The 16793-nt window shown below is 32.0% G+C and overlaps 4 protein-coding genes across 4 annotated transcripts; 1 reads left to right on the top strand and 3 right to left on the bottom strand.

Annotated features, from left to right (window-relative positions):
• Nucleotides 1-59: 59 nt before the first annotated feature.
• TBLA0F02940 (uncharacterized protein) lies at nt 60-7925 on the bottom strand (the record flags this gene model as incomplete). Its single annotated transcript, XM_004181304.1, has 1 exon — nt 60-7925. The coding sequence occupies one exon, from the start codon at nt 7923-7925 to the stop codon at nt 60-62; it is 7866 nt and encodes a 2621-aa protein (XP_004181352.1).
• Nucleotides 7926-8573: 648 nt separating this feature from the next.
• Nucleotides 8574-9719, top strand: TBLA0F02930 (uncharacterized protein; the record flags this gene model as incomplete). The annotated part of the gene is made up of 1 exon (XM_004181303.1): nt 8574-9719. The coding sequence occupies one exon, from the start codon at nt 8574-8576 to the stop codon at nt 9717-9719; it is 1146 nt and encodes a 381-aa protein (XP_004181351.1).
• Nucleotides 9720-9881: 162 nt separating this feature from the next.
• On the bottom strand, nt 9882-12653 carry LEU3 (leucine-responsive transcriptional regulator LEU3; the record flags this gene model as incomplete). The annotated part of the gene is made up of 1 exon (XM_004181302.1): nt 9882-12653. The coding sequence occupies one exon, from the start codon at nt 12651-12653 to the stop codon at nt 9882-9884; it is 2772 nt and encodes a 923-aa protein (XP_004181350.1).
• Nucleotides 12654-13207: 554 nt separating this feature from the next.
• YAT2 (carnitine O-acetyltransferase YAT2) lies at nt 13208-16024 on the bottom strand (the record flags this gene model as incomplete). Its single annotated transcript, XM_004181301.1, has 1 exon — nt 13208-16024. One exon carries the CDS (start codon nt 16022-16024, stop codon nt 13208-13210), a length of 2817 nt encoding a protein of 938 aa, XP_004181349.1.
• Between the last annotated feature and the right edge of the window lie 769 nt (nt 16025-16793).

Raw genomic sequence — 16793 nt, 5'->3', positions numbered from 1 at the left:
AATTGTACGTAATAAAAAAAAACACATACAGAAATGATAATAGGAAAATTGTCTAATGTTTATTTGTCTGTGTTATGCGAAGAACCTATATGGTCCTTAACAAATTTTAACGGAGAACTAATGTCTGGCCTATTATCATGTGAATGAGGATGCTTGATAAATTTAGTTTCTAATAGCTTGGCACTTTGATGTAAAAGAGCTTTTATAAAATATTTCTTCACAAGTAGTAGAATATCTAACATTTTCAGTGCCTTATGGTCAAAATTCAGTTGAGGAAACTTGAACACAAAATCAGTCACATTCCCCAACCTCTTTTTACCTTTACCCTTGTAACTCACACAAAGTGTAAATTTATTCAAAACCATTTTTTCTATAATCATATAGTCTTTTGATCTCATTAACATTTCATTTAATTCATCATTAGTTTCTATAGATACTGCAATATCTGTGTCAAATGATTCGACATCAGTATCATTACGATGCATATTATGTATACTATGCTTTGTATCATCGTTCTTTAACTTTTCAATCTCATCAGGATAAACCCATTTAAATATTTCATGTATTCTCTCTTCATCAAATTGTATAGATAGTCCTTCTAAAAATGTTTCTGCGTGCTGAACAACCTTAATACCACCAACAGGTTCCCCAATATTCCATTTTATCTCTAGAACTGGAGTTCCTGCTGATTTTTCAACGCTACTACTTGGGAAATAAGGGCGAACAATATCATGATATGTAACATCTTTCCCTAAATCAGTTACGGTTACTGAACCAACTGAAAGAGTATTTTTCGTCGAACCCGATGAGTATGTGATACCATTAAACAGAATATTTGTTACATCGACATCTAAAAATGGTGAGCCATCATTTTCAAACATATGCAAATTTAACTTCTTAGATTTTATGTTCCATATTGTACAACGTACATTACTTTTGATTTCTCTGCATTTTATCCTAAATACTTTCATTAACATGTATAAACGTAGTAAGTGGAACATTTGCTCATTATGAATATTTACCAAATCAACCTTACCAACATCATCTAATAGTTTCTGCTTGAATAAAAATTCATCTTTAATTCCGCGTAACAAAAATACATTACTTTGTAATTGTAGAGCAGTATTTAACAAATGACCAAAATCTCCATAGTCATAACCAATTGCTAATTTTGCAATTCTCTTTTTTACCTCCAGATTATATGATTCGGAATGCATTATCAATTTAGTAAAAATTTCATAACCAGATATATAACTCCGAGAATCAGAACTTACTTCTATTATTGGTAGGAATCCTCTAATTCTATCCTTTAAAATTGTATTCTTATTATCTCTTAAGCTTAGATTATTAGGAAGCTTATCAATAAACAAAGTAGTAGATAAACTCTTAACAATCGCACACGTTTCTAATGGAGAAGGTTCAAGACATAATTCTACTCCTAACCAAGGTGGCCAGTTTTTAACACCATGATGGCCGTATGGATTTGGATCAAAAAATAACTCGAAATAGTCTTCATTTGTATCCTGGTGAAACAAAAAAACGTTCACTTTTTCTAAATATATAGCACTTCGATTTAAAACAACACCTTCTTTCGACAAATAATTTCGTTGTCCTTCTTCGAAACCCACCTTTTTAATCTCGGTAACAGGTGCACTTATTAGTACACAAGCGTTATTAAGAGTTTTGGTCATCAGTTGGATTTGTGGAGCAATAAATTGTATAACAGAATTTTCATGTATAGCAAATGAATCTGTATCGAAAAAATCATATATACCTTCTTCAAATATTTTTTTAAGAGCTTCATTCATTTCTGGAGGTGAAGTGCGTTCATATAAAATGTCACTACTTGATTTTTCTTTATCACTAGCTGAATATTTTTTGCTTATTTCACTAGTTTGTGTGAATTGCTTAATCATATCATCAAATATCTTTAATGATTTATAAGATCCTAATGAGTAGAAATTTCTTCTTAAAGTGAAAAATAAAAGATACTTGTAAACAATATCTCTAACTTCTTCATTCCATTTTAAAAGTATATTGAATATAAAATAACGATTTTGAAATTTCGAGATACTACTGGTTACAGAATGAATTGAACCAATACTTTTAAAATTATATTCTAGCTCTTCATCAGGATTAGTTCGTTGTTTTTGAAGTGTTAACAAATCGTCTTTTAATTTCTTAATATTTTTAACTGCTGCGTTAGTATCATGCATTAATTTATTTTTATTATGGGTATAAGATGTTGAGCCAGCTTTCAAAGATTTCTTAAGATTTTCTTTTGATTTTAACAGATATTCATATCTCTTATCAACAACATTCTTGGCGGTATGTCTATGGTTTCCAAGGATGCAGCCATAGGATATGTGAGTATTAAAGGGAACGATAGGTTCTAGAGTCTTAGGATGCAATTGATAAATATCACCGTAACTTGCTCTCTTTTGATATAAGAAATGAGGTGAAAATGCTAAGGGTCTCATACTAATATTTGGAATATATTTATCAAATTCAATGAAAAATGCTTCTTTAAAATCTGATCTATCATACCATGACATATCATTGTCAAATATGTCAAAATGTCCCTTTGGTTGAACTTTACGAAAATCTGGTTCCTTAAAATGGCCAAATAATGCTCTCACATCAATAGTTTGCAAACTAATATCACCTTCAAAGAATTTCATCTTAAGAATATTTTTCTTTATACCTAATTCTTTATTAAAAGAAGGAATTAATTCCTTTCTTTGATGCAAATCCATGACAAATTGTGAAACTTTTGCTTTAACACCAGCAAATTCTACATATTCAAATATTGTTTTCTTTAGAATACGATCAGCATCAACATTACTATGGATATGTGAAATATATAAAGGAGAAACATCTGCATGATAAGATATCGTTGCTAATGATCTTCCAAATTTGGGGCTTAATGACTGAGTATTAAAGAAGCTACCTCTTCTAACAGGGATGTTTCCTGAAAATTGTTTCCACCATTCTAAAAATGTTTGTAAAGCGCTTGGAGTTAAACGTAAGGCGTTATAAGCTGTTTCTGATCTTGACAAAAGAGCAAAAGATAAATGAATAAAATGACTTCTAAAACCTACGTAAGAATCATGCTTCTGTAGATTAGGAACGTAAATTGGGTTAGTAAGACGAGTCAAGTAATGTGGCGAAAATTCAAAAGTACGACCAGATTTACCATCTAATCTTTCAAAAGTAAGACCAATATTTAGGGCCATACCACCAGATAATTTAATTGCAGTCTTTTCAATAAATGAAGTTTGCATGTCATTAATTTCTTCTTGAAGATTATTAGAATATTCTAAATCAAGCAAGTAATAATATGATACATAATCTTGTAAATTTGTTATTGATTGATTTGGGATAAAAACACTTTGATTACTTGGTCTGGACCATACTAATAAAGGTTGTGCAAAATAATTGGGGATACACCAACGGACAATATCTGCTTTACAAGATATGAATTCTTTTGGATTATTTTCAGTATTAATACTCAAAGTTACATTATCTTCAAAACCTAAAATAAAACCTGCAGATTTTCCACCTAGTTTATAAGGATTTTTAGCACCTTTTAAACAAACATCGAATTTGCCACCATTATTCCACTTAGTAAAGATTCTCGCATGAAACATGTAACGAATTTTATCCCAAAACCCAGTTTTTTTGGAAGGATCAATCGGTGGTTTTGAGACACATTCAAAACATTGCATTGTTTGCTGAATTGCTGGAGAATAAGACTCACTCCAAGATAATTGAGTGGTCTCTGGTGAATTAACATCAAAGCGTAAAGTAGTAAAAATCTTTAAAGTGGTCAAAGTCCTTGGTACTAGTAAAGAATAATAATTATCACGATTTTCCCTAATGATAGAAGGAACTAGTGGAACAAATAAGGTTCTTAATTCATGTTCTGATTGTATCATATCTTCAGTAAACATAATATCCCCTGAGATTCTAAAAGCTTCTGAATCAGTATCCTGAGTTGGTAAAACAGCAGGAATATTAATAAAAGGTAATGGGTAATCTCTTAAATGCCATCTAACTTCACTAAACTTCCCATCAAAATTCATTGGGAATAAAATAGAATATTGCGTATTTAAAGGTACACCTTTACCGACATCATTAATGAATGAAGGAATATTATTTATACCACATTGTGGTGAACATAAAGTAATATCTACATCTTCCATAATCAGAGTGGATAAGAAAGGTTTTGTTGAAAATTTTTGTATTTTGGAAATGAAATCTTTAGGAATAGTTGAATAATCTATATTTCCCCAAATATAAGAGAATCTATCAGAAAACTCTTTAACCTCCTTTCTACGGTAAGTCTTAACTCTTCTAATCCAAGAAGTGGACATATTTTCTAACAATTTATCATAAGCACGATGATGCTCTTGGGTGATAAAATTAATTGATATACTTTCATTAATGGAATAATTTTCATCGTTTGCCAATGGACTTTTCACCAAAGGTTGATGATTCTTATTAGTGGTATTATTATTACTACTTTTAAAAATTGGAATAGTTAATCTATGTTTTAAAGTAGAAATTTTGGAAAAAAAATCTACATGGTTTTTACGTTTGGAACGTTTTGGATCATTAACGGCAGGTATAGTTTCTGCAGTAGAAATATTAAATTCTTTAATCTTTGCTAATCTTGCCTTCTGTTCCTCTAACCCAATTTGGAAAACCATATTTAATTCAGCTTCTAAAGGATCATCTTCAATGCTAAAGATATATCTTTTAGATTTCAATTTAATTTTGGGGAAAGATAATAATTTAACAGGGTGTGGGAAAATGATTAAATTATTTTTTAAAGTCTTAAAGGAATAAATCATTTGTTTTAATGATTTAAAGACTGTAGTAAAATTATCCAATAGTCTATACATTTCGAATTTGAAAGGTACAGTGAAATGCCAAGTTTCATTCTGTAAAATGATTGATGGATCCAAACCTATCAATTCGTCGTATTCCATTTTCAATTGTTTTTTCAAATCTGCCAAGTTTATTGAGATTTGGAATCTAACGATATTAATCATTCTTGACCAAAGGTTCTTCACTATGGGTGATTCTACACATAATCGACAATATTCATTGGAAATATTAATTTCATTTAAATTTAAAATTGATATTTTTGTAGAGACGAAATCTAATTTTGTCTTTAATCCATTTGGTAATGGTAGAATTTGAGTGGATAAATTCAAAGAACAATAAATTTCAATTAAATTTTTCAAATTTGACCAATCAATAGAATATACTTGTGTTTTTTTTTTAAATTTTTTAATATTTTTCAAATATTTCTTGGCAGTTGACTCAAAATTTTTAGAAGTATAATAAACACCAAAGATTTGTTGGAAAGTATGTATACCTGATATCATTAAGAAAATGTTCATTAAACTTAAAATGGAATCTATCTTTTCATTATTAATTTGGACAATAATTTTTTTTATTGGTAGGGCAGGGGAGGAAGAAGATGGAGGGGAGGTGGTGGGGACAGGCGAAGGGGAAGGAGGGGTCAAAGGGGATGTGTTGCTACTATTTAATGAATCTTGAGAAAGTGTAGAATCAACAGAAGCGGAAATATTTTGTTCAAATGATGAAGTTGTATCTAGTATAGTATTTGGAGTTTTGATTTCTGGGAAAATGTTTAGTGAAAAATTTGATATATCAGAAATCAATTTATGAGATAATTTATTTGATTTTATTGATTTTTCATAAACTACAGTGGCCAAGATTTTATTAATTTGGAATTCCATTGACCAAAATTGATAACAAGGTTGTTCTGTGGATAAGTAATCCAAATCTTGGAATTCTAAAGAAGTAGAAGAGGGCGAAGGGGAGGGAAAATTATTTGAATTTGTGGGCTGATGTTTATTTGTATTTAAGATGGTTAAATTTGAAGAATCAATCTTTAAACAATATTTTCTTAATTTATCACCAACGAAATCTTTGGGACTTTGTGAATTTAAATTTTGGAAAATTTCAGGTGGCATAAACACAGAACGAGCCCCCAACATGATTACGATATTATTTAAATCCAAATTTATAGATTTAAAATGATATGGTAAATCTTGGAATAAAATGTCATCTATTTTCATTGTTGGTCTTACAAATTTTGTTTCATTATCATGACCTAATAAATTACATTGATACGAAGTCATTGATAATTCAGTAGAGAATCGTTCAAAAAGATGTAAGAAATAAATTTTTTCGAAATTCATAATATTTTGATCTAAGATGTTTAATAATCTACTTAACATTACCATTGATTTCAAATCGGAGAGATCTAGACCTATATTTGTGATGGAAGAATTTAAAGAAGATTCTGGTATGGGGATGAGTTGATTGAATTGATCCAAATGTAGGGAATCCAAACTAAAGAGAGTATTTCTAAAATTTTCTTTATAAATCCTATGTTGTATGAGAATGTTTAAAATATCGACACCTAAATTGATAGTGTACCGTTCAATGGAATCGATAAAATTGGAAAACAATTTAGATTTATAGAATAGCATTAATTCAGATAAATTGAAATACAAGATATCGTTAGAATCTATCAATAAGAATTTGAAATCCTTCAATGCAATTTCCACATCTATTTTGGGTTTATACTTGTTTAAGAACTCAATTGCACTGGAATTGTTGTCATTGGAAGAGGATGTAGGGGGCGAAGAAAGTAACAATTTTGGATCTATAAAGATTGTATTAAACATTTTTAAATTCTTGTGGAAACAATTCAATAGAGCCAAATTCTCGATATCGAATTCTATTGTGGGGGATAAGATTTCACATTTTGCTCTCATAATTGAATTCTGTATAGGGGAGGCATGATTATTATTATGTATTATTAGTTGATTTAAAATATTTGTATGACCGAAAACGCACATGGATGGTAATTCCAAGAATTTATTACCTTGTGTGGGAGTATTCATATGTAAGGACAATCTTGATAATGAAGTGTTGAATTTGAAAGGATCTATTATATTTGAATCATGGGAATACCATAGTTTATAGCCTGGAGAATTGTGATTAAATTTCAACAAATCACAGTTAAAATCTGATATTTTGAAAGTGAAATTGACAATCTCATTCAATTCATTCAATTTAGGGTTTTTCGACGTATGAATATTTGTGATGGAAAGTTTATCGATTGTCAAATGGAATTCCAAAAATTCATTAATAAAATTCCATTGTGAAGGTAACTTAGGCGTGGGCTGCTGCTGCTGCTGCTGCTGCTGCTGTTGTTGTTGTTGTTGTTTCGAAGAAGATTGTTTTGACGAGTTAGCGGCTAGCAATGGGTATGGTATATTTAAATTACCCAGTTTTGTATCTATATTTATGTTTTTAAAAGGAGAAACCGACTTAGATTGCAAATCCAATTGAGATTGAATGAAAACGGTAATATCAGTACATATTGGATTATCTTTTAGAGAAATATTTTCCACTGACAATTCTAATTTGATTAAATCAATGGTACTCAATCGTATTAAAACAGATTCTATAGATAAATTTTCGCCCTTTAAACAAGTATTTTGTAATACGATCTTATACCCATGCAAATATTTCAATAGAAAGGAACAGAGCCAAGCAGGTAACGCGGGCACTTGTTTCCGAGATTTATTAGTCCGAAAGTCTTTCTCCTTAGCAGTGGTAGTATTAACAGGGGAAGAAGAAGAGATTGGCTTTTTTTGAAGATCAAAGCCATTGATGAAAAGCGTCTTTTGGAAAACGGCCAATCTTATCGAATTGATATGGAATTTGGATTTATATTTTATAGAATGTAATTTCAAATTGAAAGGATTGAAGAAAATGATTGATAATCCCAGGAGATATTTCAATGCTATATGGGTTATTAAGCCTGCTGGGATAAGGCCCACTACTAGATTTAGGATGGTTTTGTAGAACATATAATGGCTTGCTGAGGGGGGAGGAGGGAGGGAGAGAGAGAGAGAGAGAAAGAAAAACAGTAGTGTGGCGGTAATGATTATTCAGAGATCTGTATCTAGATATTATTGGATCGTAAAAAACAAAGCAAGTTACAAATAAATGTAAATAATGAAATATATATATATAATCTTGAAATAGTGAAATATCAGTTGAAATAGCTTAATTAATAAGTTGTGTTGTTTATAAGGATTGGATCGGCATGGAATGCAGCCGCCGCTCATAGCCGAAGCGGAAAGGGGCAGAACGGAAAAAGGGAATTGGTAAGACATTCGCCAGGAGATTGGCAGGAATTCCTAATTTGCAGGGACTTGACAGGGACAGGGCAAGATGGGCAAACAAAGGGGTGAGCCGGAAACGGAAAGGCGAAGCGACGGTATGCCGAAGGAAAAAAACAAAACAAAAAAAAGGAAGGTGCAAGCGAGTTCGCACGTGACATCAATTTTGTCGTGCCATGTGATCTTGTGATTCATTTCACGTGACTGTGTATGTTATTGAGTCACATGCGGAATGTTTGCATCACGTGACTGTAGTTTGAATCTCCCGCGGATGCAGCCTTATAAGAACAGCGTAAGCGAAGTCGTCCGCCACAAGTTACAGAAGCATCAGCCATGCCGCGTCCCAAGACTCACCAAACGTTGGATTTGACCCAGTTTCTTAACGACACCTCGCTGGCCACGTGGGCAGAAGATGATATCGACCTCTCCAAGATCACTCTCCCGCCGCACAGCCCTGACCCTGCTGGAGGCCGTGGCCACAACCCTAGCGCTTGCAGCAACCCTAACACAAGACATACCACCAATTTTACACGCCAGAAAAACTATACTACATCTCATGCCACAAATCATAACCACCTCATGACTACAAGCTCTACGAAAGCACAAGCAGGCCATCTCGATCCTGCCCTAGACTCGACCTTAGATGGTCCCTTTAACGGTGATAGCACCAGATCGCACCGTTCAAGTGATCGTAAGAGACGGCATGATAGTCATCCTCATCCACACCCTCAGCCTTATCCTTATCCTTATCCTTATCCTCATACTTATGACACAAAATCGACCCCTAAATTTTCACCCAGTGCCGTCGCGTCACATAACCAAACTCAGTTGGAAAAAATACGGAATGAATTGGCTCATCTGTCAATAAGGAAGCCAGTTCCTCAAATACAACCACACACATTGGGCCATTCGGAGGCACGTCGTATTCGTGCTGAGATTGAAGCGGGCCCAATAATTGATGATAATTATGGTGATGTTGATGATGGTGGTGGCGATAAACAACATGGGAAAAGAGATATAAAACGAGATGAAAAACAAGATGAGCTGGACTGGTCACGTGCGCGCGGCGCTCGTTTTGCCGAGGTTTCGGCCGAGACCACAATAAGAACCACTGCGACAACCGCAACAACAGAGACTGCTCGGCCGAAAAGAAGGAGGCGTGGGAAGAGAGGAGGTCGGCGGCAAAAGGAACGAGATGCCAGAGCTGCTGCTCGAAAAGCACGTGAGGCAGGTGTTGAGAATGAAATAGAGGCAATAGTAACACTAGCTCCAAACTCAATAGCAGAACCAAAACACAATAAAGAGACCCACTCTCAAAACACAAAGATTCCAAGAGAGCATAATGAGGTTCACACAAAGGATTCTAATACAAATACACGACGTCGACGTAAACCAAGACCTAATTCAAGAGCTAGATCAAATGCAAAAGCTAGAAGAGAGGTTGAAGCTAAGTCGAATATTACAAACAACTCTATATAAATATGAGACGGCGCGTTTAGAGATTCGCAAAATTAGCTGTATTGTCTATGTAATAATATTATTATATACATTTAAATATATTCCTATTCTATTTTAAAGAAAATAAAAGAAAAGACAAACAAGCAAGCAAACATACTCGAATATCCTTGTGCTTGCGTTGGCTCATGAATTAGGGTTAAAGGCAAACTCGTTCATCAAGAGATCCACATCCTTCCATACCATCTCAGATTCCCAATTATCCCACGTCTTCATAAACGAATTAGGTGAATCGTTACTATGTTGTGATACAGAATCTGGTAAATAACTCATAGTTGTAATTTCAGGTACAAATGCTTGCGCAGTTCTGAAATCGTTTTCCCCAGGAACAGGAACAACCGGTGTATGACCCAATTCTGAATTATGTGGGATCGAGGGGCTAGAGGTGAAAGTGGAAGTTTCTTTGACTAACCCAGGGTGTAATTCTGCTAATGGTGGTAAATTAGGATTCAAAGTAGTAGATAATGTATCTGCTAAATTAGCGAGTGAATTTAATATAGCTGGTGAAGTAGTAGCTGAATTACGTGCGTTTGGTAATAGCATATCTTTATTATTGACCACCATAGGCGTGGTCTTGGAAAGTAAATTATCCATTGTTGCAGTATTTTCAGTATGTAATTTGACTTGACTTCCCGGTGTAGGGAAATTACTTACTGTGCCAGTACTATTATTACTAGTGGTGTCAGCACTACTATTTGTACCCTTTTCACTAGCACTGATAGGATTAGGATCCAATGGTATAGTCTCAATGATTTGTCTAGCCTTTTTCTCAGGATGCCGTACATCCAATATTTTTTTCTTGGCTTTTTCAATATCATCTTCTTCATCTGCTTCATATTCAATAGGACCTTTGATGTTCCGTTTTAATTTAGCCATACCACATTTCTTCCTCAATATATACAGGGAATCGAAAAATACACTCACTGACATTCTTGAATTAACAATCAAATCCAAATTGAAATCCCCCAAAGGTTCATCCTTACGCTGTTTCCTACTCAATTTCCAATCATCATATAAATTTTCAAATAAACTCCATGTACTTCTCATGATCCCTGAAGCTCTAAAAGCCATATCATGCTTAATAGCAGATGCATTATATGATATTAGAATGGCCTTTTGATATGCATACTTCCCTCTTTGTTCATCCAAGATATGAGAAATAGACGAATGAAGTAATTTACATATAATACATGCAGTTTGCCAAATATGTAATACAAATACCCCAGGAAAATATTTCACTATAGTAGGATCTTTTTTCCACATTTGATTTGTATGAGTTAATAACTCTACTGCTGCGTTATAGACACGAACTAACCCACGCTTCCTTTCAAATTCAAATGAACTTGCACTAGTCTTAATCTCTTCCAACATTATTTGTTGTTCTTTAGAACCAGTAAAATGATAAGTTAATAGATGAACTTTAGACACCAATAATAAAAATTTACGAATATCATCAATATTATTTCGTTTCAATTTTACATCCAATTGATCCAATTGTTCTGTTAATACTAATAATAAAGGTTGAGATTCTTCAATATCAACTAACCCAATCTCATTACTAAGATTGGAATTCATCGTCTTGACAATTTGATTTTCAAAATATGCTATTTGAGCCATTTGTCGAAGACATGATGGAATCTTATTATCTCCAATAATGTTATCGTCTTGATTCAATTTTGTAGATCCAATCACTGAATAATCAAAAGATACATATGCCGGGAACCCAAATGATGAGGCAATAGTTTGTGATACTATATTACATGTAATCCATGTTTTCACTTTTTCATAAGTTAATGATTCATTTAATGTACCATATTCTTTAGAAAAATTTGCTGAATTTAATCCAACTCTTAATGCTTGAAACATAGCAGTACCAATGGTATTCCAAGAGGTATCTGCACTTAGTGATGAAGTTAACGGTGGCCAATATGTATATAATAAAAAAGCTTGTACCGAATAAACAGATGCTACGTTTAAAATAGGTTCATCATCAATAGTTGGGTTATACCGTATAATAGGTGATATCGTTATTTCAGCTAAAATAGATTTAACTAAAGATGCAAGTCTCGTTTTAATCTTTCTTGGGTCAGGTTTTCGTCTTAATCCAATTAATATGATTACCCAGAATAATGATGGAGAAAGTGAATAAATGTCTTCCACTTTACGATTAAGATTAACCACGGGTATAAATGGATGATATTTAAGTGCATATTCTTCAAATAAATCATGAATCTCTTGACTTTCAATGGTAATATCAGATAAGGATTTTGGACTACATTGAAGTTGTTCTTCAGTCATATATACTACAGTTTCATTTAATTTACAACGTTTAGGATCATAACTAGATTTGGTATTATTTGAATGTCGTGGTTGTGACGATGATAGTAATGATGACTGCAGTGGTGGCGGTGGCGATGTAATAGAAGTCTTTTTCGTTGATAAATTGTCATCAAGTTTATCAATACCGAAATCTTGTGGATTTGGGGTGGTACCTGCAGATGTGCTTCCATTCTTCTTTATTTTATCCTTGGTAAAATTAGAATCATCTAAAAATTTTATTTGTTCTTCTTTTAATTTTTTCAACATCTCTTGAGATTCTACACTTGTTAAAGATTCAGTCAATTCTTTTAATTTTTGTTCAATAGCTTGATTTCTAGCTCTCTTGTACGTTCTTCTAAAATCACGTTGAAGAACACAAGTTAACCCTCGTTTCATACATCTAGTACAAGGTTCTGGTGCACGATCATATGCATCACATTTAGATTTTTGTTGTCTGCATTCTACACATGCAACTTTTTTTCTACCATGAGTTGTAGTCTCTGAATTACTTCTATGTCGATTGGTATCAATACTTGTTTCAGATTGTGACCGCTTTAAAAATGTTTCGTTATCTTCCATTTTAGAAATAAAAAACAATTATAAATTGCAATAAAAATAAATACCTAGGTCAGATATGCCGGTTGGTGAGGGTAAAACTTATCTGTCTATTTGACTTTTATTAGTTTCTTTAAAAAAATAAAAATATCTTAGCATTTACTATGTCATCGGATTTTTCTTGAAGCTTATAGCTGCGCCTTATAGCGAAATGACTCGAAATTACTCACATATGATTTGTCATTCTAGGAAATTATAATGAGAAAAATATATTATATAAACTTGGGGAAATAAACAAAGGAGATCTTTCTTTTAACAATAAAAAATAATTTTAGAAAATTAATTGATTATCTAAAAGTTTAATATATAACATTCATACGTACAAAATAAAATTGTAACTACTAGAGAGAAGTATCACTTCAAATGTAGAAGATAAAAACTATAATTCAATCAATCAGTTATAAACAATGCATTGTATATGCTAATAATTCTTAGTATATGAATAAAAATGAAATGAAAGAATAAATAAATAAATTAGGCCAATGGAGAAAAGTAAAGAGAGAATTTTTACCAGAAGTTTATTCAAACATTGATGAAACTTTTCTTCCCACTGACCCACGATCAAAATCAATTTCGAATTTTGAGTTAATTACATTTTGTCTTTTAGTTCCAGGTCTGGAATTAAATGGTAAATCAGGATCATCACTAACAACTTCTGGCTTGATCGATATTATTTGATGACCTGTATTTATTTTATCTTTATCTGATAAATTAAAGATAGTCTTGGAATTTGTTTTTTTCAACATATTTAATGATGTACATGAATTATTATTGGAATTATGATGTGAAATATTTCTACTATCCAAATGTGCTTCCAAATCGAAAAATCCATAACCACCATTAATGACTCTAACTCTATTCATTTCATCAGTTAAATTGATCATAGTATTATTAGGACTAATTATTGAATCAGATATAGGTTGTGGATCCTTATTTGAAACTTTCTTGGCATTATCCAAATTGTATAATCTATCCACTAAAGGATTGATTCTAATACCTGTAATGGATTTACTGATTTTCCAATAATTATATATTTCACCCAAGACCCAATCTAAAGTGAAAATTAAACGATTACCTTGTCTAAATTGAGAAGTAACTGTCAAATCACATTTGTCATCTTTCAAAATGTAACCAATACCAAACCCATTAGCAATCTCTGGAGTTATGCCAAACATCTTTGTAGCCGAGCTACCACAATTTGATACAATTAATTCAGGAGTAAAGAATGGATCAAATACTTCATTATTAAATACTTCCGAGGCAATTGCAAGATCTGATTTATTTAAATCAATATTAAATTGTTTATAATATTTGAACAAATATTTCAATGCATTAAAATGTTTTTCATAACCACCATTTTTTTTAATTGATTTAATTTTTTCACTATGTAAGTTACAACTTTCAATGAAGTTTTCCAATTTACTTGTCTCATCTATTGAATTTGAAATGAAAAGTTGGCATAATTTTAGCAATTCTTTATTTTGAATATTAACTAAATCACCTCTTGAATTTTTAAAGCCCCTAGTCGAGATTGGTTCTACACCAAATACCATTTTACCATAAAGAGCATAATGTGCAATTTGTAAAGCTATTTGAATCATGGCATCAGATTTTACACCCAACTTTTTGGCTAATCTTTTCCCATAGGGGATGGAAACATGAACGATATCATATTTGGAAATTAAATCAGCTAATTTGGTTTCAGATAAATGTATGTGTGTGTTCAAAATATTACTAAATTGCCAATCAATCTTATGGACTAATTTATTTAATTTGGGACTTGTTGCTGATGTATCAGATATTGATGATGATGATGATGATGATGATGTACCCAAAGATAATGGAGTAGGTCCTGGAACTTGGTTTTTAATATTTGGCCATAGGGAAAATCTTTGATCTCCCCCGTTGACTTCTCTTGCTAATCTAAGAATAGATTCAGCGTATAGATCAGATGAAAATCTAAGAACTGTGGAACCGTCGCATGTAAAGGAATCCCAAATTACTGCAGCTTGAGAATCTGATGTAATGACCAATTGTAATTTATCATACCAACGAGAGACACATGAACCTATTTGATGCCCCTTTTCATTAATTATGGAAGTCCCATAAAATAATCTTTTACATTCATTAGATTCATTATAGATTGTATATTTATTTGGATTTTTATTATTTTTAAAATTAATTTGTTTTGTTTGTTCCTTTGTTGATTCATCAAGAACTAAAATAAATAAAGCAGAATCGATTATTTTCATTTGGTTTGGATATCTTTTGGTTAATCTTTTCCTTGCATATTTCCAATTTTTATAAGAATGAGAAGTTAAACTACCCAAGGCAGTGGATTTTTCCAATGACTCTATTGAACTTGAGTCATCTAGAACGGATTTAAAGATGGCTGCCAAATCATCTGTTGTGTATAATCTATCAAAAAATTCATCCAAAACATCGATCTTATAGTATTGACCTCTTGATAAGACCACTAGATGTCTACTATCTAAATCTTGTTTCATGGTAATACCATGCTTGTTAATTAATTTGCTACTACTCTCAACATTGTTCCCACCTTTACTTAGGGTGACATCTGCATCCAAAGTATTTACAGTCTTTGTTCCGATACAATCATCAGGAGAATCCAAATCTGTATCATCATTGCATTCAGAGGTGCTAATGAAAACATCATCATGTTCATCACTGATGGGAACTTCATCTTCGTCATCAGCATCAACTTCAATATCTGATTCATTAAATTTTTTATTCAAATCAAAATTCTCAATTTCACCTTTTTCAAAAATTGGACATCTAGTGGTACCAAATAGATTCAAATATGCTTCCATCGATAAAATCTCACCATTCTTGGAAGTATCCTGAGGTAAAATTCCCTTTTTCAAAGCAGATATGAACCTTAAAGAAGAATTCACCAATACCGCAGAATAATCTGCTTGAGAGATATTGGGAACCACATCATCCATTAATATTAGAAATGGATTTCTTGGTAAAATATCATTAGGAATATTTCTACAATTATTATGGTTATTATTATAATTATTGTTGATATCTAAATAAAGTTTATCCAGATAACAATCATTTTTTTCATTAAACTCTTGTAATTTGGCAGTTAATTTTTTAGCGACATCTGAGTTTTGGAAAGTGGAAAGAGAATCATTCAAAGAATTGATTTGTCCAGGATCCAAAGGATGTTTATAATATCCATCGGTATAATATAAAGGCTCCAAACTTTCTTTCACTTGATCCAGTGTGCTTGGTAAGTCAGGTAACTGTAGTTTCAATAATTTTTTTTCATTAGAAGATGTAGTTGATAATATAGAAACGTCAGGCATTTTTTGTTAAAAGTGGTATTTTATTATCCTTATGTGTATTTTCCTTACAGATTAAACTAATCCTTCCATTTTGATAAATAATGTTTGTTAAAAAGGGTCTGTTCTATTTTACATATGTATATATATATGTATATTATGATTATGATTATGATTATGATTATGATTATGATTTGCCACTCAAATCTTACTAATCTATAGAAAATTAGGGTCGCCCCTAATTTATCCAGATTGCTGACTCTAGTTTCGTATCTTTACATAGTAGTTTGATCACGCATTCTAACTAGTCACTCCGATATCGTATTAAGAATGCGGGGTAACTCCGCTTACTACGGAAGTTTCTTGGCGCGTGGACATGTCAGCAATAGTTAATTTTATCGGTATAATAATGCCGTTGATCCGGTGGATATGGATTGATTCTCAAGATGACATAAACTATGATAAAAATAAAAAGCCCAGTAATAGTAATATTAACGATAATAATATAACTAAATAACAATTACAATAATGATAGTAATCCCAAAATACAATGCTTAAGATCCGTAGAAACTATCTATTCTTTGTGAACTGCACGTTTTATATTTACATAGATAAACGTATTTATTTATTTATTTACCGGTTACGATAGTATAGTTATATATAGAAATACACATACTAGGTAAAAATTGAATATATTATATTGAGAAGAAAAAAAAACAATGTCATTTAAAAGATTGCATCCACATAAACATGCACAGAGAGAGACCGTACAAATGGAATAAGTCTTACAAAA

This window comes from Henningerozyma blattae, chromosome 6 (genome assembly GCF_000315915.1).
Source record: "Henningerozyma blattae CBS 6284 chromosome 6, complete genome".
Lineage (NCBI taxonomy): Eukaryota > Fungi > Ascomycota > Saccharomycetes > Saccharomycetales > Saccharomycetaceae > Henningerozyma > Henningerozyma blattae.
The sequence above is the reverse complement of the archived record's forward strand: the minus strand, read 5'-3'. Positions and strand labels throughout refer to the sequence as shown.